This window comes from Peromyscus maniculatus, chromosome 3, assembly GCF_049852395.1.
Source record: "Peromyscus maniculatus bairdii isolate BWxNUB_F1_BW_parent chromosome 3, HU_Pman_BW_mat_3.1, whole genome shotgun sequence".
Classification (NCBI taxonomy): Eukaryota; Metazoa; Chordata; class Mammalia; order Rodentia; family Cricetidae; genus Peromyscus; species Peromyscus maniculatus.
Genome location: NC_134854.1, coordinates 75,473,308 through 75,496,994, shown reverse-complemented (window position 1 = coordinate 75,496,994; position 23,687 = coordinate 75,473,308). Strand labels below are relative to the sequence as shown.

The 23,687-nt window shown below is 43.7% G+C and overlaps 1 protein-coding gene across 1 annotated transcript in view; it reads left to right on the top strand.

Annotated features, from left to right (window-relative positions):
* The window catches only part of Hibadh (3-hydroxyisobutyrate dehydrogenase), a 109,699-nt gene extending 91,439 nt beyond the window's left edge, over window positions 1-18,260 (top strand). The window contains exons 5-8 of the mRNA XM_006982213.4: window positions 5,708-5,841; window positions 7,264-7,340; window positions 15,339-15,495; window positions 17,393-18,260. Coding sequence (XP_006982275.1) covers window positions 5,708-5,841; window positions 7,264-7,340; window positions 15,339-15,495; window positions 17,393-17,551 — 527 coding nt within the window. The 3' untranslated portion in view covers window positions 17,552-18,260. The remainder of the gene's footprint in view (window positions 1-5,707; window positions 5,842-7,263; window positions 7,341-15,338; window positions 15,496-17,392) is intronic.
* The last annotated feature ends 5,427 nt before the right edge of the window (window positions 18,261-23,687 follow it).

Here is a 23,687-nt window from a genome sequence, read left to right as displayed (position 1 = left end):
GCCTTTGCCTCCTGCCTTTGCCTCCCAAGTGCTGGGATTAAAGATGTGCGCAGTATAGCCTGCTAGACAGTTTGACTTGTTCGTTCTACAAAGTATACATATCTTCAAGTATTACGTCATATGTGATAAGTAGCATACTATTTTTGTCATTTGTATTTTGTCATGGTCAGCCTTTTCTCTGATACGGAACTATTGTACAGAGTCAGGGTACCTCCCTTTTGTGTGTCAGTGTCATACATGTTTGACTGTGGATGCATGTGAATTTGAAAACCCCAAGTGGTCGTAGAATTTCAAAGCTTAGAAGCGTCTGAATGGTTGTGTTGTCTGACTGTCTTCATAGATGGGGAGTGGATAGAGCAGGCAGCATTTAATGGCATAGGAGAATGGTGAAAGGCTTGGTAACTAACTCTCAGCATCATTGAGTATTCCTCTGACAGCAGATCTCACCCATTACTGCATCTCAGTGTTTCTAACCTGTTGTCTCCTGTCTTAGTCCCCTTATGATGCTGTAGCAGTACTTGAGAGACTGGAAGCTGGGGATGTAGTTCAGTCGATAGAGTACTTGCCTAGTATGCTCAGGGTCCTGGGGTTGATGCCTAGCAACCATCACCACAAGAGAAAGAGAGAGACTAGTTAATTTATAAGGAACAGAAACTTACTCCTTATGGTTCAGAAGGTTGGGAAGTCCAAAGTAAAGGGTTAGGGTTGAGTGTGAGAGGGGTCACACTTGTCCTTTTATAAGACACCCTTGCCCTTGAAGTTGCATGATCCTTCATGATGGAGTCTTCATGTTCTAATTAACTCTCATTGGGTCTCACTGTTCAACACTGTTGTCATGGGGATGACTTGCTTTTTAGAGGACACATAGCATCTCTTTCTGTCTTTCTGTGGGTAAATAGTTACTTATTAGACATCTCTGTAGCATGAATCTTAAAAGTTCATATTAATAAAATCAAACCCAAGTCCAGTTATTGGGGTCAATGCTGGTAGATCAGAGAGACAGAACAAGCCACAGCTAACCTCACCTGGCCAACTTCTCAGCTGGTCTTGTTTCCTGAGACTGGAAGCCTCTGGGTCCTCGTATCTGAATGGCTCTCAGCTGAACTGTGCTGCTATAAGCCTGAGAGCTTAACCAGCCAAATGCTTAACCAGCCAAATGCTTCTAGTTTCTGATCCTCACGCCTTATATACCTTTCTGCTTTTTACCACCACTCCCTGGGATTAAAGGCTCGCTTTCTGGGATTAAAGGCGTGAGTCACCATGCTTGGCTGTATCCTTGAACACGTGGATCTCTGCCTCTGGAATGCTAGGATTAAAGGCGCGTGCTACCACTGCCTATCCTTTATATTTAATATTGTGGTTGCTCTGTCTCTGACCCCAGATAAGTTTATTAGCATGCACAATATTTGGGGGAACACAATACCACACATCTCTTTGGTACCAGGCTTGTGGGTATGTGTCTCATGAGTCAGCTGTCACTGCTGTCCAGGAAATAATGTTCCTATGGAGAATGCAGATCAGAGATAAAGGTGTTGAAGCAAGCTGGGGCAGGGAGTAATATAAAGTTAACAAGTGATAAAGAAGTGTGGTCTGGCTTCTCTGAAGAGGCTCATTTTGAGCCAAGTTCTTAATTACTGGAAAATTAGTCATGGATAGTTTGGAGAAGAATGTATCAAACTGAAAAGTATAAGAAGTGCAAGGCTTTGGGATGAGAGGAGATCATGCTTGATCTGTTTCAGGGATAGCCAGAGGTCAAAGTGACTGAAGGTGGGTTTGAGATGAGAAAGGCGAGGAAGCCATGGCTTTACTAGAGGGCCCTTTTAGGGTTTGTCTGACTTTGGATTTCATACGAGGCATGGTGGGAAGCTTTGGGATGGTTGGGAGTAGAGAAAAACCATGAACTAGATTATGTTTTAGGAGGGTTCCTCAGGCTCCTGTGTGGAGAATAGGTGTTGGAGACCAGGGCAGAAGGGGGAGCGAGTGGGAGGGAAGGAGGCTGTTGCTGTAGTCCACGCTCAGACCAGGGTTGTAGAAAAAGTGGCCAGGTCACAGCTGCATGACTTCGTAGAAGCAAGGATACGTGTAATTTAGCTTTCACACCACAGCTAAGGACTGGCTACTGACTAGGTCCCCGGCAGATTGTGTTGGATGAACCAACAACTGCAGATTGCTCATCTCTTTCCAAAAGATACACTAAGCTGTCCTTGATTTTTCCAAGAGTTCTTCACAGTGGTTTATCCTCCCCCCACTCTTTCTTTTTTGAGACAGGGTCTCATTATGCTGCTGAAATTGGTCAGGATTCATGGTCTTGCTGCCTCAGCCCCCCAAGTTCTGGGATGGCAGGTGTGTGCCGCCACAGCCATCTTACAGTGATGTGATCAGCATCAACCAGGCATGGACTTCTCTAGAACTTCTTAACCTGGGCCAGCCTGCTTCTCCTGTTTATGGGGTTAACAAGCAAGGCTAAAACTGCCCTAGAAGAGACGATGACTTAGATAACCAGATAGGAAAATGCCTACTTCACAAACTCAACTTATAAAACCCTTCTATTAAATGGTATGCCGGCTACTCTCTAAAGAAGTATTAATGCCTTTCCCATTTTATTCACTGGCTCGGAGTTATTTCTTTATAATCACACAGCCAGCAGGTATCACTCTTAAAACCAGTTATTACATCTCTAGAGCCTTTATCCTTTCAGCCATGCTTATTGATTTATTTTCCAAACAGTCGTCTGTTGAGTATATCATGTAGTGTGCTACATAATAGGAATACTGACATAAGCAAGACCCCATGCTGACCTTGTAGAAAATCGGATAAAGAAAATCAAAGGTTTTAATAAACTACGGTAAATATTATAATACGACTAAAACAGTGTGTTTGGATTTATGCATACTATTATTAAAATATAAACTAAAATACAGTTTACTATCAGAAGTGGTAGGGGCCAGTGTTTCAGATTTAGGACTTTCTTGGATGTTGTAATATTTGAGTGTATGTAAGGAAATGTCTTGGGGTTGAAACCAAAATGTAAACACAGAATTTGTTTCTGTTTTATGTGTACTTTTTACTCATATGCTGAAGGTAATTTTACATAGAATTTTTAGATTGCCTGCATTTTGACCACATCCCATTACTTAAGGATAGACGCTCAATTTTTTTTTGCTGTGGTTTCATATTGGTGCTCAAAAAGGGTTGGATTTTAAAAGGAACATACAGATTTTAGATTGTTGAATTAAGAATGGTCAGCTGCTGGGTGGTGGTGGTGGTGGTGGTGGTAGCAGCGGCGGCGGCGGCGGCGGCGGCGGCAGCAGCAGCACACACCTTTAATCCCAGCCCTGGGGATGGAGGTGGGCAGAGGTAGTTGGATTTCTGAGTTCATGACCATCCTGGTCTATAGATTTCAAGGACTCCAGGGCTACACAGAGAAAGAAACCTTGTCTAAACAAAGCAGAAAGAATGGTCAACCTATAAATATTTCTCCCAGTAGCCACCTGAGCATGCATTAGTTCTGTGTTGTCCTATTTTAGAATATTAAAAATTAAAATGGCGTGGCAAGAAGACCATTTATTGCTTCTTATCGATAGACATAAAATCCTCTGCAGTGTCTTCTGAAGTCTGTAAGAGGTCTTGGGAAGCTTTTGAGTTCCAGCTTTTCAGAAGTCCTTTTCATCTGTCTGCAGTGGTCTCATTTCTTTTAGGATAGCTTAGGGTTAGTTCTGCCCCTGCTTTGGGAGTAGGCTTGATAGCGTTAAAGGAATGTGTATGGGATGATAGGATTTGATCCCAGGAATTGCTCAGTTTAATAAGGCTAAGTTGGCATAAAGTCAGAAATAAACCACCATCACACTGAAAGAGTGAGACTGCCATGGACTTCTGAATCAAGGGTGAACGATTCTTTCTTGTGAGCTTTTCTTGCTTAAGTAACTTATTTCTTCTTTTGAAATATGTGTTTGAACAAGTGAGAAAGTGCACCTGTCAAAAGATTAACCAGCTGAGAACCATTGTCAGCATTAATTTTCCTTCAATAAGTGACCTCGGAAGCTATTTAGCAGTCTGTAATCTAGATACAGAGCTACTGACCTATGATGGACAGCACTGGATTTATTTGTAAGCTTTGACTTAAATTGTCTACTTAATTTCTCCAGGGTAGATCAACAGGATTAGGAGACAGAGTAGTTATGTGTTTTGAATAAGAATGGATAAAGTGAGGAAAATAATTGTAAAAACATTGATGGTTTACCATCTTGGTGAAATAAATTAGAAACCAGCAAAATGATAGCCACTCGAATGTCATTATTGTTAAAATAATTAGGTTTTTGTACACAATCCTTTCCAAAGTGTTTCTAATGCTATTATGAAATAGTGTAACTTAACTTCCTGTGAGCATTGAAGTCTTCCATATATAGGGAATGCACTCCTGAGATTGTTTGGCTTACATCATACTGACTTTTGCTTTTAATAAATGTTTAAAAATGATATGAACCAGGAAAAAGAAAGCTACTTGATTGACAATAGCAAAATACTGACAATTTCAGCCAGGCAGTAGTGGTACACTCCTTTAATCCCAGCACTTGGGAGGCAGAGACAGGCAGATCTCTGAGTTTGAGACTAGCCTGGTCTACAGAGTGAGATCCAGGACAGCCAGGGCTACACAGAGAAACCCTGTCTTGGGGATATGTGTATGTATGTATATGGTGTGTGTGTGTGTGTGTGTGTATGTATGTATGTATGTGTGTGTGTGTGTATATATATATATATACACATATATACATACATATCTGTATAGTTTAATTTAAATGTTTAGAAATTGTTGCATTGAGTGAGTTAAATTGAAAAGCAGGCCACCACTTGGAGATTCTGTTCCAATGCCCAGGTCTAATGATGCTGCAGTTGTGGTTTCCTATCTGTAGTTGCAAGTAAAGTAATTACAAAAACAGAAGTTGCCCTAATGTAGTAATAATAATAAAAATAATAATAATAAAAATATATTCACATATTTACTATTTTTAAGAAGAAAATCTAACTTGAAAATTGTTAAAAGCATTAATTTTCAAATTTTATTTCATAGTTTATAAAAAAGTTGTAGCAAAGTGGCCCTTCTCCCTCTATGAAGACAAGCCTAAATTAGAAGTTGTTTCACTGATCCTTTCAACCAGAGACCGTTAATTCATCAAGCTTGTTAAAAGCTAAGAAGTAGCCAGAGCGTGCTGAAGTTTATTTCCTGTTTGTGCTCGTGTCACTAGGAATGAGTTGCCTCAAAGATGTGACAGGAGGGAGAGAAAGATGAGGAAGCTCAGGTGACCCCTGAAGCGCCTGTGAGAGTCGTCTACATGAGCAAGCGCTTCTTTCTTTCTCCCTTCCAAGAGCCAGGGCTGAGATCTCCTCAGTGGGTGGGGGCTGGAGAAGGAGCTCGGGAGCCCCAGACCTCAAGCACGGTCTTGAGAGCAGGCTCCTCTGCATGCCGTGGTTCCAGTGGGGGCCCAGGAAACTCGAATAACTCTATATGGCTGTGTGTGTCTGTGGGTTTATGACTAACCTGCATGATGCTTGGTTACTGGAGTACTCCTGTGGAGATTTGGAGACTCTTCCACATGGCTGGCAGAAATACATTTTTGAGGCAAGGATTGACTAAATCCCTTTGGTTTTTCTCTCATTTTGTGATTTTATCTGAGCAGTTTTCTTCCCTCTCTTTCCCCCAATGACTCAGGTGTAGGAGCTGCTCGGTCTGGAAACCTGACGTTTATGGTGGGAGGAGTTGAAGATGAATTTGCCGCTGCCAAAGAGTTGCTGGGTTGCATGGGCTCCAATGTGATGTACTGCGGAGCTGTTGGGACCGGGCAGGTAATGTTGTCCAGTGGTTGGCGTGGCTCAGTGGAGAAGGTTCTTTCTGGCCACATTCTTGCCCCTTTTTTCCTCGGTTCATGCTGTGGCTTCCCTGCTTAGATTTAAGTTAAATTGGAATGAGTTGGTTTGTCATCATTGTTGTAGGCTTGGGCAGATGTCAGTCCAACGAGAAAGAAGTAACCTGTGCCCTTCAACCTTTGAAAAGTAAAGCATCTCCTTTAGAAGCATGAGATGACTGATAGTACTGAACTCTGAATTGAACTTGCTGCTCCTGTCCTGCTCCTAACACATGCTCATATTCCATTCTTCTTGTAATGCTTTGCCCAGTCACTAAAGCTCAAGACTTTCCTGTTAGGAATCTTTATTGAACTTAAATTCTCTAATCTGTTCTCTAACCGTTCTCTAATCTGTACTGAGTTTCACCATTTTGATCATCTTGCTCATTCCACATATTACCTGGGTATAGACTTCCATTATCTCATAACTAGTTTGCTGCTCAGAGGGCCAGTAGATCTCTATTTTCTACCATGTCACGTTCTAACTTTCTATCCTACTTGACAGTCTAAACTATCAAAGTTCTCCATGTTCCCTAAAATATATGTATGCGTAATGTTCTTAAAATCCCATGCTTCTGTGTGTCTAATCCTCTTATGTATTTACCATTTACCCTGATGCCCTTCTGTTTTCTTGTCTGTTTACATCCTGTCCTGACCTTCAGAGAGATGACTTCTGTTCCACCTCTTCCGAGACCCTGTTTTGTTTTGTTTTTTTTTTTTGTTTTTGTTTTCTGGTTTTTTTTTTTTTTTTTTTTTTTGAGACAGGGTTTCTCTGTGTAGCTTTGAGCCTTTCCTGGAACTCGCTTTGGAAACCAGGCTGGCCTCGAACTCACAGAGATCCGCCTGCCTCTGCCTCCTGAGTGCTGGGATTAAAGGCGTGTGCCACCACCGCCCGGCGAGACCCTGTTTTTAGTGATGAGATAACTAGTACTGAACTCTGAGGTTGAATCATTTGTCCTGCCCTGTACATGCACACATGGACTCCATTCTTCCTGCCCGTCCTGTCTCCTCCCCACGGACTTTACCCTTTATTGTTCTGGTTTGCTCATCTGTTCCCTTTTGTAACACATAGCATTCCCATTGTCCTGTGAGAACAGTGTGCCACAGGAAGCAGTCCTCCTTAGTGTCGAGGCCACAGCAGGAGTGCCCTTTGTTTTAACCGGGTGGAAGAGACTCCAGGTCTGCTGAGGACAGGGTGTTAGGCTCAGAGGGAGATAAACTGAACTGCATTCCCTTACCCACTAGAGAGAATCCACTATTGGGTGTGTGTTTTTTCCAAGAGAGAACCCTAGGAATCAGGTAAAGAAAAGTCTTGTAAATTATAACTTACAGTAAAGCTCCTTACTATTCACTTTATTTTCAGGCTGCAAAGATCTGCAACAACATGCTATTGGCTATAAGCATGATTGGAACCGCTGAAGCTATGAATCTTGGAATCAGGTTTGTGGAAGAGAACATTTTCGTATTCTAACAGTTTTCATTGTCTTCCCTATTTGATTTTTGATGTTAAAAGAATGATGTTCATGAGAGAGAAATGAGTTAGTTCAGGAGCACGCTGAAAGTGCTTTATTATTGAATTTTAATAGACTTTGCTTATTGGACAAGCAATAGGACCCTCGGGAATATCAACACTCTTTGCCACAGCCGTAAAATATATTGCACTGTGCACTGAAGTTATATTATGCTTTTTATATGGAAGTCCCATATCTTCTATTATACTGAAATGCAAAAACTATAAAATTCAAACATATTTTGGCAATGTTAGGACAAATTTGAATGAAACATGTTTTTAATGTGTAGTGAATTCAAGTATTATGCCGTGTAACTAGTTTTATATACCTGTTTTAAATGTACTTCTCAGAATCCACACTAGCAGGGTTCTTGGTGGTCTGTTGTCAGGATAACCAGGCTTATGTTCCTAAAGGTCCGATTCATGTACACAGCTTTCATTTTAAATTGATTGGTTACTCTATGTTAGGATATATCTTTAAAATACAGTGTTCACTAATTGTTTACTTAAATTGAGTAAGAAATTCTATTTTTCTTTTCAATGATAATTCTCTAGAATGCTAAAGGTTAATGCCTTAATTTTAGCCTTTAATCCTTTGGATTAGGAATGCTATGTATGATTAATCAACTAATTAATATTTTTAATGTTCTGTATTTCATGAATATAATAGATACACTTTTTTAATTTTGGAGAACTGCTTAATGTGTGCAGACTCCTTTATTCACAGCTTTTCTCATATCTCTGGGCTGCTTTGTCAGATAGATGCAGCACGAAGCAGAGGAGCAGCTTGGACCCCAGCTTTTGATAAAAGCAATACAAAGAGCCAAAGTGCTTGAGATATTTTTTAAACCATGGTAATGGATTCACATTTCCTCTTAATTACCATATCAAGATGCTGTTGTTTTATTGAATTGCCCGTCTCAGATGTTAAACTATCTTGACCTATTAAGTTGTCATGTTGTAATTGAGATAAAAGAGGAATTTGCTTTGCATCAGCGCTAATTGGTTTATCAATATCCCATACCATTTACATTTTAGAACCATGTCTATAAGATGGTAAAGCATGTCTGTACAAAGCCTTAATAAAACCGTTGTGCGTGGGAACCCTTCAGAACGTCACATCTGTGCTGTGGCCAGTTTCAGGCTGTGGGCCCCTTGTCATACTGAAAAACTTGTTCCTAGCATATTTATTTTCACATCTGTTCTCTAGATCAGTTTCATGGAAGAGGAAAACAAAACTTTCTGGAGCTTGAATTGCATATAAAGTTAATTGTTGCTAACAACAGAATTAATATCCATATATATTTATATGTATGATTTATTCTTATTTTTCTGGAAATAAACCATGAAAGCAAAAGCATGGGTGAGCCTAGGTTCACGTCCTAGATTCCTGACATGCCCCTTCCTCACGAGTTTGTTTTTCCCTCCTGCCAGAGCATCACTGGCTCAGGATGCGTTTCTCGAATACTTCTCTGTCAAAACTCTGAGTAGATAATTATTTGCTCTTCTGAAGCAAAGCTTTGGGTTAGATGTGGTGGCACACGCTTTTATTTAATCCCAGACCTTGGGAGGCAGAGGCAGGCAGATCTCTCTGTGTGTTTGAGGCCAGCCTGCTCTACATAGTGAGTTCCAGGCCAGCAGAGTTCCGTGGTGAGACCCTGTCTCCAAATAAGTAAACCAACAAGCAAACGAACAAATGAAACAAATGAAGCATTGAGGACAGAAAGATGCTGTAACAGGTAAAAGTAAGAGCACCTGCGGCCAGGCCTGACAGTTTGATCCCCGGGACCCACATGGTGGGAGGTGAGCACCGACTCCTGCAAGTTGACCTCTGATGATACACATGCCATGGCATGTGAGTGCACACACACACACACACGCGCGCACAAATGGAATTGAAAACATTAAAGTGGAACTTCCGTCTAGGGTTAAGTGCTTGTGGAAATCCACCGATGGCCGCTAATAAAGAACAGTAGGGCCATCACCTGAATAAAATGTATAATGAAGTGAAAGCTGTTGGCTACTGCACTAGGTTGGTTCCCAAGGAAAATATTGAAAGTGGCATAAATCCACATAGGGAAATTAATATCAGAAAATAGTTTATCTTATTTTGGCCATGACCCAGTATGGTAAAATAATGTTTGAAAATAGGAGGCTTTTCTGTGATTCCAGGGTGTAATAGAACCTAGCACTCCAGAAGCTGAAAAATACAAAACTTTTAAAGGATTAGTTTTCCTAAAACTCTAAATATGTACAGATGTGTGTGTGTGTGTGTGTGTGTGTGTGTGTGTGTGTGTGTGTGTGTGTGTGTTATATGGAGAGAGACCTATAAATATAAGTAAAATGTGCATAAGAAGTCCAAAAACAAGGCAGAAACTTGTTTGTTTTACTTGACTGTTAAGATAACTTGTGACTTTCAGTGTTTCAGATTGTACCAGGTTGTTTTCCTAACTTGAGGTCCCTGCATTGTCTTAGTGCTCTGACAGCCCAGGAGGAGAGCTTCTGTTCTTGTCTTGTCTCTGTGGTTTACAGACGTGGTTTGGAATGACAGGACTGCTCTCTGATAGAGTATAGAGAGCGGCCACGATTTATTGCACTTTGCAAGGTGAAAGAGAAAATTGGCATCAGCAAGCATAAATTCCCAAGTAGTAAATTCCCACAGAGTAGTGCAGCATCAAAGTGGTCCGACTGCATTTATATTCTGCTCACTCGCAAGTAGAATTTTCTAGAGTATTAATGTCAACATTTACAAATTGAGTCGCCTGTTCCAGTGACGTGATCATTTCTGATTAATTTCATTCTCATAAGTCAGTGTTTTAGTGTTTTCTGGAATATGGTTTTCTCTTTAACAGAAGAATAAAACCGTACAGTTTAAAAACCATCTTGACCCTTTGCTCTTTTACAGTGAGCCTTTATGGATGTTAGTGAAAATTTAAAATGTTAAAAAAAAGTAAAGTGCAAAAAATATTGGTACGTAATATACTTTGAGATTCCTGTTTATTAGATCTTTTCCCTCCTAATTGGATTCCTAGTTCGGACTCCGAAGTTGTCCTGTAGCCTTGAAAGCTCCCTGCTTGCATGAGAGAGGTTGTGTTTCTGTGATCACACACAAGCAACATTGCTAATGTGCATTCTGTTGTTTGATTCTTCATTTTGCTCCACTGGGAATTGATTTAAGAAACACTGGTGGATAACAAGTGACTTGCATGGTCAGTGGGGCCCACCCCCTCCTGCAGCCGCAGCATGTTGTCTTGACCTACCGAGGCTGTAACTCTGTTGCTTCTGCTGCAGTTTAAACTCTTCCCAGAGAGCTTTTCCTGCAGGCATGCTTCCAGTTTCTTGATTATTGCGCCTCAGTTTGCCCTTTTGTGAGGATTAAAACTTTTATTTATTTATTTTTTTGGCTTTCAAGACAGGGTTTCTCTGCGTAGCCCTGGCTGTCCTGGAACTCACTCTGTAGACCAGGCTGGCCTCGAACTCAGATCCACCTGCTTCTGCCTCCTGAGTGCTGGGATTAAAGGCATGTGCTGCCACCGCCTGACAAAACTTTTATTTGTATACCCTACCCAACAGAAAAGATGGAGGTTGATAATCAAAATGTTGATAGGATTTCTTAACTGGTAAAATGCCACACCTTGGCCGGTTGACTGTCATGTCACTACTACCCACCGTCACACAGTGAGCCTCAGGCTGTTTAATCTGTCTAAGTTGCATCCAGCTGTACACAGATGTCTGCTTTTCTCATTTATAAAATGATAATGGTACCATCCCCCACTGGGTTATTGAGATGGCTGATTAATTCTTGTAGCTTTTTAAAAGTAGTTCTTAGCACATAGTACTTAATGATATCTGAGGTTAGGATTTGACTCTTATTTTGGACAATTTTCCATCATAACCTTTCTCACAATCTGTCTGTCTGTCTGTCTCTCTCTCTCTCTGTCTCTCTGTGTATGTGTGTGTGTGTGTGTGTGTGTGTGTGTGTGTGTGTGTGTATTCTATTGCCTGTTTTTCCATCTAGAATGTAAGCTCCATAATAGATGTGTGCATGGCCAGCTTGTAAGAACATAGCAGGCATTCAGAGTGAAGACGGACTAAATAAAGAGGAGAGGAGGGAGAGGTTGAGGGAGCGGATGGGCTGTGGCTGCCTGGCCTCTGCCTGGCTCTCCTCTCACCTGCCCCTGGTAGGCAGGCACAGACTGTGCTGGCCTTCTTTGTTGTCTCATTGGCTCTTGCCTGGAACTGACACGTGGCAGTATGTGTGAGTATGTGTGAGTGAATCAGTGGGTGACTGATTAAAATAGACATGGCTTTAGATGTGTTCTTTCCAGATCTGTTTCTGTTATACCAACACTCAGTTGTTGTTCTTAACAAATACCAGTGTAGATACTTGAAAGGTAGAAAATGAACAAACTTTTGGTCCCTAAAATTTTGGCCATGGTGAAGGCAAAGCGTTGTTATACTTTTTCATTTTTTTTAACAGTTTATGATGCATCGTTTTTTACTTCTCCCAAAAGTTCGTTTACCGTTCTTGTGTTTTAGAAGTGAGCAGGTTTGACATAGTGACGTTTATTTGAGTTGCATTATATATGCAGTCAGAGCAATGAATTCATTCTGTTTGTATCAGAGAACATCCCAGCAATTGTAAAGCCACGAGCATGCATGCACACACTCTTGAACCACCTCCAGTGGCAAGTTATTATGGGGACTGACAGACTGTCATCCTTTTGATGGCTTGAGCTGTATATCTCCTGAGCAGCGATGGGGCTCTTATGCAGAAGTATCATATGTTCCCAGCCAATTTACAGGGAAGCAGCAATAACATTTTATCATGGTTGAGAGCCCAGTAGCTGCTTCCTATTAAACTTGCCCTTTCAGATACCTGTCTTGGATTAATTTGTTGATTTCAAATGGAAACTCAGTCTTCTCCAGTGAAGCATGACGTTCTAGGGTAGACTCTCTGAATGACAATTACTGTGTATTCTAGCTGGTTTCAGACCATTACAAGCCTTGGGCACAGTGGAAGACAGAGGACTTCAGTAACTGATTTTAATATCCTGTCTAATTCTAACTGTCAGTTCTGTATGTGCCAGCTGAAGAAGCCTCAGAAAGAGGAAATGCAAAACACTCCTCACTTGCTCTTTTTAATGATACACTTTGCGGCAGAGTGGGGGCAGGGAGGGAGCAGGAGGCTCCTGAAGGGAGTCTGCAGGGCAGGCAGCGTCAGGTTTGGAAGTGAGCGGAGAACAGCGCCCTCCTGATTTTCTATGTGTGCATGTACCCGTTAGACACCTCTAGATAGTGGCATGTTTGCCACAGCAGGTTTCCGTTAGCCAGTGCCAGTGTTTTCCCTGGTTGTTCCATTCAGGGAAAGCAGGGGGTGTTCCAAAGTTAGGGAATTAGGCCTAACGCGCCATTTGAGCAAATGCTGCAGAGTATGAACCTCCTTTGCAGTCAAGGGTCTTGTGAAGTACTGGCCAGCATAACCTAGAAAGCTCTCAAGAGAGGAGTAAATCCGCTGCTTTAGATGTGATGGCATCTTGAACTCTAAGACAGTAGGATGGCCCTAAAATGCTGGATGTCTTTGGGAATGTCTGTCCTTATGGATGTCTGTTTTGCCTAGAGCATACATTGGTAGTTACAGCAGTTAGCTGATGGCTAATCTGCTTTTTCTCTTCACAGTTATTCCTTAAGAATGCTGTCTTTGTCTTTTCACGCCATGTCTCACTGTCCTCCTGATAGCAGCTTGATTTTATTTGCACTGGAAAGAAAGTGTCTGTTGTAACTACACACACAGCAGACTTGGGTCTTTTCCTTCCCCTTGGGCTTTTTCAGTGTCTGACTAATGTAGCTGAAGTTGGCCTGGGACTTGCTATGTAATGTAGCCCAGGCTGGCCTTGAACTCCTGATCTTCCTGCTTCTGCCTCCCACTTGCTGAGATTGGGCTCTGCCAGACTCATATATATTTTTTTTTTTTTTTTTGGTTTTTCGAGACAGGGTTTCTCTGTGTAGCTTTGCACCTTTCCTGGAACTCGCTTTGTAGACCAGGCTGGCCTCGAACTCACAAAGATCCGCCTGGCTCTGCCTCCCGAGTGCTGGGATTAAAGGCGTGCGCCACCACCGCCCGGCCAGACTCATATTTTTAAAAGACCGAAACTATTGTGCCTCTCTTCATTATTGGACAGAAGCTGATAGCTGATTTAGATGGACTCTTTATGTTGGATAGAATCCTTAATAAAAGACCCATCATCCTAACATAGGCCGCATACAAACTCAGCCTGGTGGCACGTAGGGTGCTGTTTATTCCCACCCCTCAGACGCCTGGTTGCATCCTGTTGTGTTGCACTGGTTCCATGTGATCCCGGGCTGTCAGCTCTCTTCCCGGCTTTAGCATCACAAAAATGTCTTGCTGTTTCGGTATTCAGATTTTGCAGTGAACAGACTACACAGTGATCAATTTAAGCATGCTGAGGTGCAGTTTGTTTAACATTTATCTAAGTGTTTCTTTTCAATCTTTTTTTTCCTAGAAGAGATTGATTTTAAGACAAAGTAGAAAGCTTTTATGACAGTGGTGTTATAATGGTCCTTTGCATGAAAGAAACCAATAAATGGCTGAGTATGGAGTTTTATTTGAAACTTGATTCAGTGATATTTAACAAGCTGGGTATCCCAAACTGTGTGAGGATCCTTAGATTGCAGCTGTTCCTAGGGTTGCATTGAGCAGCCATTTATGCCATCAGCCCAGTGATAGAACAAATGATGTTTCCGCTCCGGCAAGCTTTGTTTTATCAGGATCAGTAACCTTATCAGCAGGTGACCCAGAACTCTGACGCATGTCTCTGAATAGATAGCATATGCCACCACTCTGGGCAGACTTGCTTCATAAGCAAGATTATCTAATGAAGGCTTAATAAATAAGGGAAAGTGTGCCGCAGGAAATACTGTCTTTTGTAATGATAACTTCTCCTAAGCACATTTCACAGCTCATCGTTCATCTCTTGCACTTACTCTCATAAAAACCAAAGGAATAAACATACATATAAGTGCTTTCCACTCAGACTCATGACTTTCCAGAGTTGCCAATATTTCTTTCTGAAATAGATCGTTTCTATGTGAGTGTAGAATTTAGATTATCAGATTGATTTAAAGTTCATAAGTGAACCCTTGAGTGTGAGAAGCCACGCACTCTGTGATGAGGTTATGCATTTTCTTCCCTTTATAGTAGACAGTGCAGGTTTTCTCTGGAATGACCTTGTTAATCAGCAACTCTTTTGTTATTGCTGTTTTCAGGGGTTTTGCTTTGTTTTGCTTTTTTAAAGCAGGGTTTCTCTATGTTGCCCTGGCTGTCCTGTAACTCGCTCTGTGGACCAGGCTGGCCTCAAACTCACAGAGATCTGCCTACCTCTACCTCCTGAGTGCTGGGATTAAAGGTGTGTGCCCCACTGCTCAAGTTTAATCAGCAGCTCTTAATATACAATTGAAGATTGGATTCCTCACTTGGCTTTGATTTTATGGATGGTGTTTTGTTGTTGGGTTTTTGGGGGGGTGGGGTTCTGTTTTGTTTTGTTTGGTAGGGAGTTAAAAGAGGGTTTCTCCATGTAACCCTGGCCATCATGTAGACCAGGCTAGCCTTGAACTCACAGAGACCTGCCTGTTCTCCCTCCAGAGTGCTGGGATTAAAGGCATGCATCACCACTCCTGGCCTTTATTTTGGATTTTTGAGGTTGGCTGCTACTCTGTAGCCCAGGTTGGTCTGACCCTCTCTGTGTATCCCAAGCCGGCTCACACTTGCAGCGACTCTCTTGCCTCCTAGTTCTGTGTGGACTTTCAATTTATAGTGATGAACAAAAAGGTGGAATGCCCTCACTTGTTATAAGTCATGCGTGACTTGTACATTCTGGTATTTAATGTTTTTCTTTGACCTTTGACAGGTCAGGGCTTGACCCCAAATTGTTGGCTAAGATTCTGAACATGAGCTCGGGACGATGCTGGTCCAGTGATACTTACAATCCCGTGCCTGGGGTGATGGACGGAGTCCCCTCGTCTAATAACTACCAAGGTGGCTTTGGGACAACACTCATGGCTAAGGTATGGTAAATGCCGAGATTAACTGGGAGGAAAGAAGAAACATTTAGTTCTCTAATCCCCACCATCACACACACACACACACACACACACACACACACACACCTTTCAGCAAAGCATGTACCTGTCCTAGAAGGCAAATTGTTATCACAGTGAGTCAGTTCCCCACTAAAAATTAGTGTAAATATGACTTTGATTAAAAAAAAAAATCCTTACTTTGTTCATTTTATTTCTGGGCAAGGATGGGCTGAGATTTTTCTCTGGGGCTTGTGTTTGCTTATAATACAAGCTAGTAAAATTTTGTTTTTCATCATAAGCTTGCATTAACTTACCAACTCCTTAGAATGGGAGTAGTGGGATTTCCTGGTTGTTAATGCACTTGTGTTAAAGTATACATGGGTTTCCAGTAGGTCTTCCTGCTTTGAGTGTACGGAGGGATTTGTGTGTAAGTTAGTCATTTAAAAGGCAGCTCACTGCCTTGGTTTCGTTCGTCGTCTCAACTGTAGAAAATACTTCAGTGGACCCATCTGTCCGCTCTCTCATGGCGCTCACCACCCTCCACCCCGTTACGAATGGACTGACACATTCACCCACATGCTGTACTTGTCCTGCTCTCCCGAATGCCCCGGGACGTTTGTCCACTCCACTCCCTGAGTGGGTCTTGGATTCATTCAGATCCCTGGCAGTGCCTCCTCTGCACACACACACACCCCCAGCCTCCCGCACTGATCCTCCCGATCTTCTCCATATCACTTCCCACACGATAATGAGAGTAGCTAGAATGTAAAGCCCCAGTGTGTCACTTCTGGGACTGCCGTTAATAGCTTCAGCTGCTTGTAGGTTAACGTCTCTCTGCAGCGTGTCTAACAAGGCCTTGACGGTTTGCCCTTGCTTCCTTCCCTTCCCTGCTCTGCTCCCCTCCGCGTTAGCCGAGCTGAACTCACCGGTCCTTCTCCTCATTCCCAGCCTTCCCCTGACTGCTCTGTCAGGCCTGGTCTCCCCTGCTGCTGTTCCCCAGCCCCCAGTGTTTCACCCCGCTAACACCTGTCTTTCAGCTCTGTGCTCCACCATCTGTTTGTTCTAGAAGGCTCTACCAGGACCTTGGACTATGCCTCCTGACCTCCATACTGGTACTGTTGCTCCCAAATAGTACTTACTAGTCCCTCTTGAGTGTCTTTCTTCAGTAAACTGAGTCTGTGTAGGATGCAGCGTCGTCATATGCACCACTCTGTACCGGTGTGTAGAGTACATATGAAACTGTTTCCGTGTGTTCCCCTTCATGTTAGAAGACCCTCTTATAGCAATCATACAGACTTCCGTAGATTGGAAAGCTTCCCTCTCTCTATCTCTATCTTGGTTTTTTGAGACAGGGTTTCTCTGTGTAGCCCTAGTTGTCTTAAACTCACTCTGTAACCCAGGCCGGCCTCAAACTCAGAGATCCACCTGCCTCTGCCTACTGAATAGTGGGATTAAAGGTGTGTGCCAATACACCTGGCTTGAAAAAAACATCCTTATGTAATCCTGCATACACAGTATTTTTATCTAAAAACAAAATAAACAGGTTTCCTGGGGGACAGGAGTGCTGACATTCAGAAATCAAGATTTCTGTTTGTAGCACTTTCCCAGCTCTGTGAAAGCACTTAGTGAAATAATACCGCCTGGGAGTGTGGCTCAGTGGTAGCATGCTTGCCTACTACTGGATGAAGTACTTGGTTTGATCCTCTGCATCAAAAGAGAGAAAACATACACACACTCACACACTTAATACACATAAGAATTGTATTTTTTTTTTCAGATTCTCTTCTTCCTTCTCCCTCCTCCCCTTAGCAGTAGACAGCCCAGTTCCAAAATGCATCTTCCCACAAATCTCAGCATGCTTCCTCCTGCCTGTTTGATTTAGGATCTGGGATTGGCTCAAGACTCTGCCACCAACACCAAGACCCCAATTCTTCTAGGAAGCCTGGCCCACCAGATATACAGGATGATGTGTGCCAAAGGCTACTCAAAGAAAGACTTCTCGTCTGTGTTCCAGTATCTGCGGGAGGAAGAGACCTTCTGATGCGCCCTCTGGACATGGACCCTTGGGAATCAGGCTCTGTCCTGAGCCTTCTCCTAGCTCACCCTCTGATGGGTTTAATCAAAGGTCGTCTGTCTGCTTTTGATTGTCTACATTACAGTAATCCCTGGAATTTCTCACCCAGTTTTAAATGATGCTGCTTTCATATGTTTAGCAAACGTACCTGATGGTTTCCGCTAACTAGCTCAGTTGACCTTTTTAAAAAGTCTGATCCTTGAGCACCTTCAACAAAATTGAACACTCTGATGAGGATATTTATTTACTCCACTTTGCAAATAAATCCAAATGTTTTGTCAACAAGATGGAAACCATGATAAAAAGGAAAGAAATCAGTTACAAAGACAAATGAGAGGGAAATTTGTCCGGTTAACCAAGTGGGGTTATTCCTTCATTCCGGGTTGCTGACTTCCTGTCCGGGATTGACGGGTAAGACAGCTTTTTGACAGTGTCTTCCTGTTTGGATTGTTCCAGTGTCTTAGTGTACCTCTCCTGTTACAGCTTTCCACACTCAATCCGCTTGTTTCTGTATTCCCACTTCCTGCATATTCTTACTACATATTTTTGACTCCAGAACAATTACATCTTTAGACTGTTTCAGAGCCAATGATGATATTTCCTTTAGATAAAGATTACATTATTCTAACTATAGTCATATTATTTTGAATTTAAATAAATTTCTATGCTGATAACATTTTCTTGGAGCTTTTTGTCTCTAACTATTTTTATACGTTAATGGAGGAAGGGGGAAAGAATGAAGGAGGGAGGTCAAAGGGCACAGAGCTCGTGTTGTCAGGCCAGCCTCCAGCCGCCCTTCTGAAGACTTGATGACTGTGTGCTTGAAGGTTTCTAGGTGGTAAGTGATACGGAATTCAGCATCAAATGTAACTTGCCTCAGTGTGGAGTACAATCCTCGTTTTCCTGCCTTAGCCTCAAGAAACATGATAGCGATAGACCTAGACACCAAGTTAGTGGGAATACCACTGCATTTGCCATTTTCCTGATAGTAAAAAAAAGTCCAGACCGTATTGAAAGTGCTAAAAACATAGTAATAAAGGAGACCGCGTTCTTGCCCTTACAGATCTAGCATCTTGTTGGGAGCAGGTGTGATGAAGGGTGATGGATGTGTCAGATCTCTAGAACTAAGAAGAAGGGTGGGAGAGGGAGGGTCAGAGGGGTTTGTTAGTGTGGGTTCTCGGAGGATATACTGATAATTACAGATAAAAAACAACAGTCAGGGAGCAAGCCCCAGGAGCGTTTGAGGAAAGATAACCTACGATAGGAAACAGAGTACATTGCCCTGAGGTGGGCAGTCCGTGAGGAACACAGGAAGGCTGTAAGGTTCTAAGTGAAGTCGAGAGGGAGAGGGCTGTGAAGCTATGGCAGGACACGGGCTTTCACAGGGTAACAACCACCCCAGTATTTAGTGGCTTAATACAATAAAGCTACTATTTTTCAAGACTATCTGGTGTGGCTTTTTTCCTTCTGCATGGGGCTGACTCAGCTGGGACAGCTGGAAGGATGGTGGCTTCTCTCAAAGACACTCATCATCCTTCCGGAAGTTGGCTTGAGCCTTTCACCTGGTAGCGGAAGTGCTCCCTGAAACAACAGAGAACCAGCCCATGAACAGGCATCTTTCAGTCACCTGGCGTGTGGGCAGAAGTCGTCACACAGCCAAGGCCAGAGTCATCTTGGGAAGGGAGCAAATGAGCATGTGGATACAAAGAAGGACATTATGGTAGCCGTTTTCCAGATCGCCTTTCATAAAGGTGAGTCTGTGAAGGATTTTGTTCATAGGAATGACGTGATCTGACCTCTCTTAAAAGGGTTCGTCGTGGATGCTGCTTGGAGAGTAGATTGCAGGGCCTTGGGTGTGGATGGGGAGTGAGGTGCAGGGGAGCCAGTCAGGAGGCTGTTGTGATAATACAGAGGAGAGATGGCGGGAGTTGGACTGGCGTGTTACAGTGATGCCAGAGACGAGAAGTAGTCGGATCCTGTCCGTAAAGATGGGGCTGCTGACTAGAGAATGGGGGCCACTGAAATCAGTAGCCTGGGACAGTGGAAGGAAGGAATTGCTGTGTCTTTGGGAAAGGGATCTGACGAAGATTGGATGTCTAGGAGGGGAAGTCAGCTTTTCTGAGGTGCTTAGTGATGTAAGAAAAGAATGCAAGGTGTCAAGACTGAGCTCTGTGTGGGTGGGAAGATGAGGCTGGAGGACTGGTAAAGTAGGGAGAAAGGTAGGAGCAGGATCCTGGAAGCCACGGCAGGGGGATTGTAAGGGGGTGATGGTTACCTGTCAAAAGCTACTCATAACTTGAATGAGCAAGGACTAGAAATGAGTCATTTGGATTTGGCAAGAGGTCACTGGTGACTTTGAAAAGTCTTAGAATTGAGGGGGTGACGAAGGAGGGAAAGGAGAGGGATTAGAGGTGAGGAAGAGAGGCGGGGTGGACCCTGGCCGAGAAGGTGGGATGGGAAATTTACTCAGTGTCTAGATGGAAAGGCTAGATGTATTTCCAAGATTGCAAATATGGATGGGAGTGGGGGAATGATAATGGGAGACAAGATGCTTGCTGAGTGACTCCTGAGCAGTTGGGAGGAGAGTGTCGGTCCACCTGTGGTGCTCCGTGGAGCCTAGAGTGGAATTTTAGTTCCGTGGTTTTCAACATGAATGATAAATGATAATCAAGGATGGACTTTACTGACCTCTAGCATGACCTTGGGCCACTCCTCCTCCTCCCCTCCTCCTCCTCCTCCCCTCCTCCTCCTCCTCCCCCCTCCCTCCCTCCTCCTCCTCCTCCTCCTCCTCCTCCTCCTCCTCCTCCTCCTCCTCCTCCTCCTCCTCCTCTAGTCTAGTCTGAAGGAGTTACACCTTAACTGGCAGTAAACGAGTCTGAGTTAAGGACAGTGATGGGAATGAAGGCACTGGAGCTGAAACCCTGGTGCTGGGAGTGTCAGAACCAGCAGCACTTGGAGAAGTAGTTCCTGAAGTTCCTCTGAAGTTACACTCCCGAGTCAGCACCTTACCTGCTCTTCTGGTCCCTGTGCCCCCCAAATGGAAATGTGTGCGCGTGTGTGTAACAGCCTCACGGCTCACGGCGGAGCTCCTGGCAGCATCGTTCACCATAGCAAAGAGGTAGAAATTCCTCTCAATTGACGAGAAAAAAGAGCAGGGGCCTGGAATTTGCAGGAAACTTGTTTTGAGGTAACATTTGTCAGTTTCAAAAGCTGCTGCTAAGTGGAGTGCTACCGGAGCTGGAGATCCACCGTTTGGGTTTGGCAAACTAGAGGTCATTAGTGGCGTTTTGAAGAACCTTGGGAAGGAGTGGAATAAGTACAGTGTGGTCTAAGCACAATGCAAGATTCCCATCAAAGGAGCAAAGTGCTGAAACACGCCTCGGCGCGGACGGGCCTTGAGAATGGGCCAAGCCAAAGAGGCAAGATGCAAAGAAAGGGCCACTGGTCTGTGCTTCCTGTATCTGAAATGTCAGGAAAGCAGATCCACAGAGATTGGTGGTAGATTAGTGGTTGTGAAGGATTGAGGAGAAGGGAACTGGGGAGTTAACTGCTAATACAGTGGTGTGTGTGTGTGTGTGTGTGTGTGTGTGTGTGTGTGTGTGTAAGAAGGCAGATCTCTTTCTCTTCATAACTGGGTCTCAAGTGGAACACACCTGTTCCCATAAGAATATAAGGTAGTATCTAGAGATGTTTTTGGTTGTCTCACTCTCTAGAGTTCAGTAGAGAGAGGCCAAGGAAGCTGCTAAGCATCCCACGATACAGGACAGTACCTAAGAAGTAGCCTACCCAAGATGTCCTAATGCAGAATTCAGAGAACCTTGCTCCAGCAGGCCACAGGGTCTCAAATCACATGCCAAAGCCTAGAGGCCCCCACCTTTCCTGACGGACCTGGTTCTCGTGGCCCTGTCCCATCCAGATCTCAGAACGCCTCACTCGTCTCCATCCATGCTGATTCTAAATCCCCAGTGCTTGTGGCAGACTCTTAGCAGATTTGTATCCAGGACACCCCATAATTGCTCTTGGCTTTTTTGTTTGTTTGGGTGTTTGTTTGTTTGTTTGTTTGTTTTTTGAGACAGGATTTCTCTGTGTAATTTTGGTACCTGTCCTGGAACTCACTCTGTAGACCAGGCTGACCTCAAACTCTCAGAGATCCGCCTGCCTCTGCCTCCCGAGTGCTGGGATTAAAGGCGTGCGCCGCCGCCAGTGCTCTTTGTTTTTTAAACAGTTCTACTGTTGCAGAATTTTCATAAAATAAAAGGCCCTCCTTTGGCACACTTTTCCTAAAGTCCGGCTTACAGAGCCACCGCCACGGTCCTGGTTTAGAACACTCCCACCCTTTACTAAAGTCCCTTGGGTCCAGCCATCCCTTTCCCTGCAGCCACTGGTAACCACCAATTTGCCCCTGGATTCCCAGCTGCTTCTTGGTCTGGGTCTTCCTCCTCCACAGTGCTTTGAGAGAGGTCTTTCCAAGAGGGAAGTCTAAGTGCAGGTCCCCCTACTTCAAATCCCCTGGCTTGGGATGCTGCCCGCAGAACTAAGTGATGTCCAAGCCCCTGGTGCTCTGGCCTCTGTTTACCTCCTCCCACCCTGCTTCCCCTAGGCCTTGCCATTTCCCAGCTCTTCCAGCTCCTCAGCTCTAGTTGGTAGTTAGTGCCTTTGCGACTCCCCCACCCCGCCTGCTCAGTAGCCCTCCCTCCCTCCTGACGAGCCAGCTCAAGGGCCAGTACTGTTAAATAGCTTTCTGTAGCTACTTCAGGCAGTCATTGCCCCAGGATAGCTCCGTGTTAACCTGTGTCAGGGGAGCTACCTGTTACAGTTGCTGCCTCGCCTGCCTTGCACACTGGAGTGGGAGCTCTTTGAAGGAGTGAAATGTGTCCTCTCAGCGTTGAGCGTCACTGTCAAGTTCAGCTCATGGCATCATTAGGAGTTCAGGTGAGTGTTTGAATATACGAAAGAGTAGAAACTGCGGCCTTTGTGTGTATGTTGAGTGAACCACTAACTGCACAAACTCTTTTCCTTAAAGGCTTGCTTAGGGCCAAGTTTATTTATTTTTATTTATTTGCTTGTTTTGGTTTTTCCAGACAGGGTTTCTTTGTGTAGCCTTGGCTGTCCTGAAACTAGCTGTGTAGACCAGGCTGGCCTGGAATTCACAGAGATCCACCTGCCTCTGTCTCCCAAGGGCTGGGATTAAAGACGTACATCACCACTGCCTGGGTCCAAGTTTATTTTATTAATGATTACACTTCATAACACACAGCCTCCAAATAAAAAAGCTTACAGAATTTGGCTCTTTCACAAAGTTTTTTTGTTTTTGTTTTTGTTTTCTTCATCAAAAGCTTGTAAACTTTTGACTTTTGTAAAAACCAAATGAAGTTTTTCCAGGGAAAGGTGTGCATTTCTGGTAGCAAGTCCAGCCCTGTGTATACTTTAACCATTGATGTGCATGTGCAGTAAAGCAGGTAACCTCATGATAGCACAGATTAATTCCCCGAGGGACTCTAAAGGATTGTGTTTGGGGGACTCTGTCCTGCCGATCTGACGCCATATACCCCGACTGGAATGGACAACCTTCAGTGCCTCTCTCCACACAGGCTCTTATCTTGACCCGCTTTCTACGCAGTCAGAAGCGTGTGGGACCTGTCCACACTGCCAGGGAAGGTGAATCCGGCAACTTTATCCATGTTCATAAATTTGAGTCGGGCTACTGTCAGAAGGCTGCCTGTGCTCAGGAAAACAGCCCCAGTCACTGCCCGCCTCAGCTGTGGAAACTGCACCCTTGAGCATTCTCAAATGGCTAGCCGGTGGGGAGTCATCAGCCCAAGTAGGGTTTTTAGCCATCTTTCAGTTCAATTGAAGAAGGAGCTTAAGGACATCATAGGGATTTGTAACATTCCATGCAAGGTGTCAGGCCCATAAACTAGCTTGTCTGTCGTCCTGGATGCACGTGGAATTCTTGGCAGCAGACAGATTGAAGATGACCTTTTAGTATGTAATTGTATTCATCATTTAATAATTCAAGAATACCTCAAAAGGAAAAAGACTTCTTCGGACTGGAATTAGATTCCTTCAAAACGTTCATAGGAGAGCAGAGCAAAACTGAAAC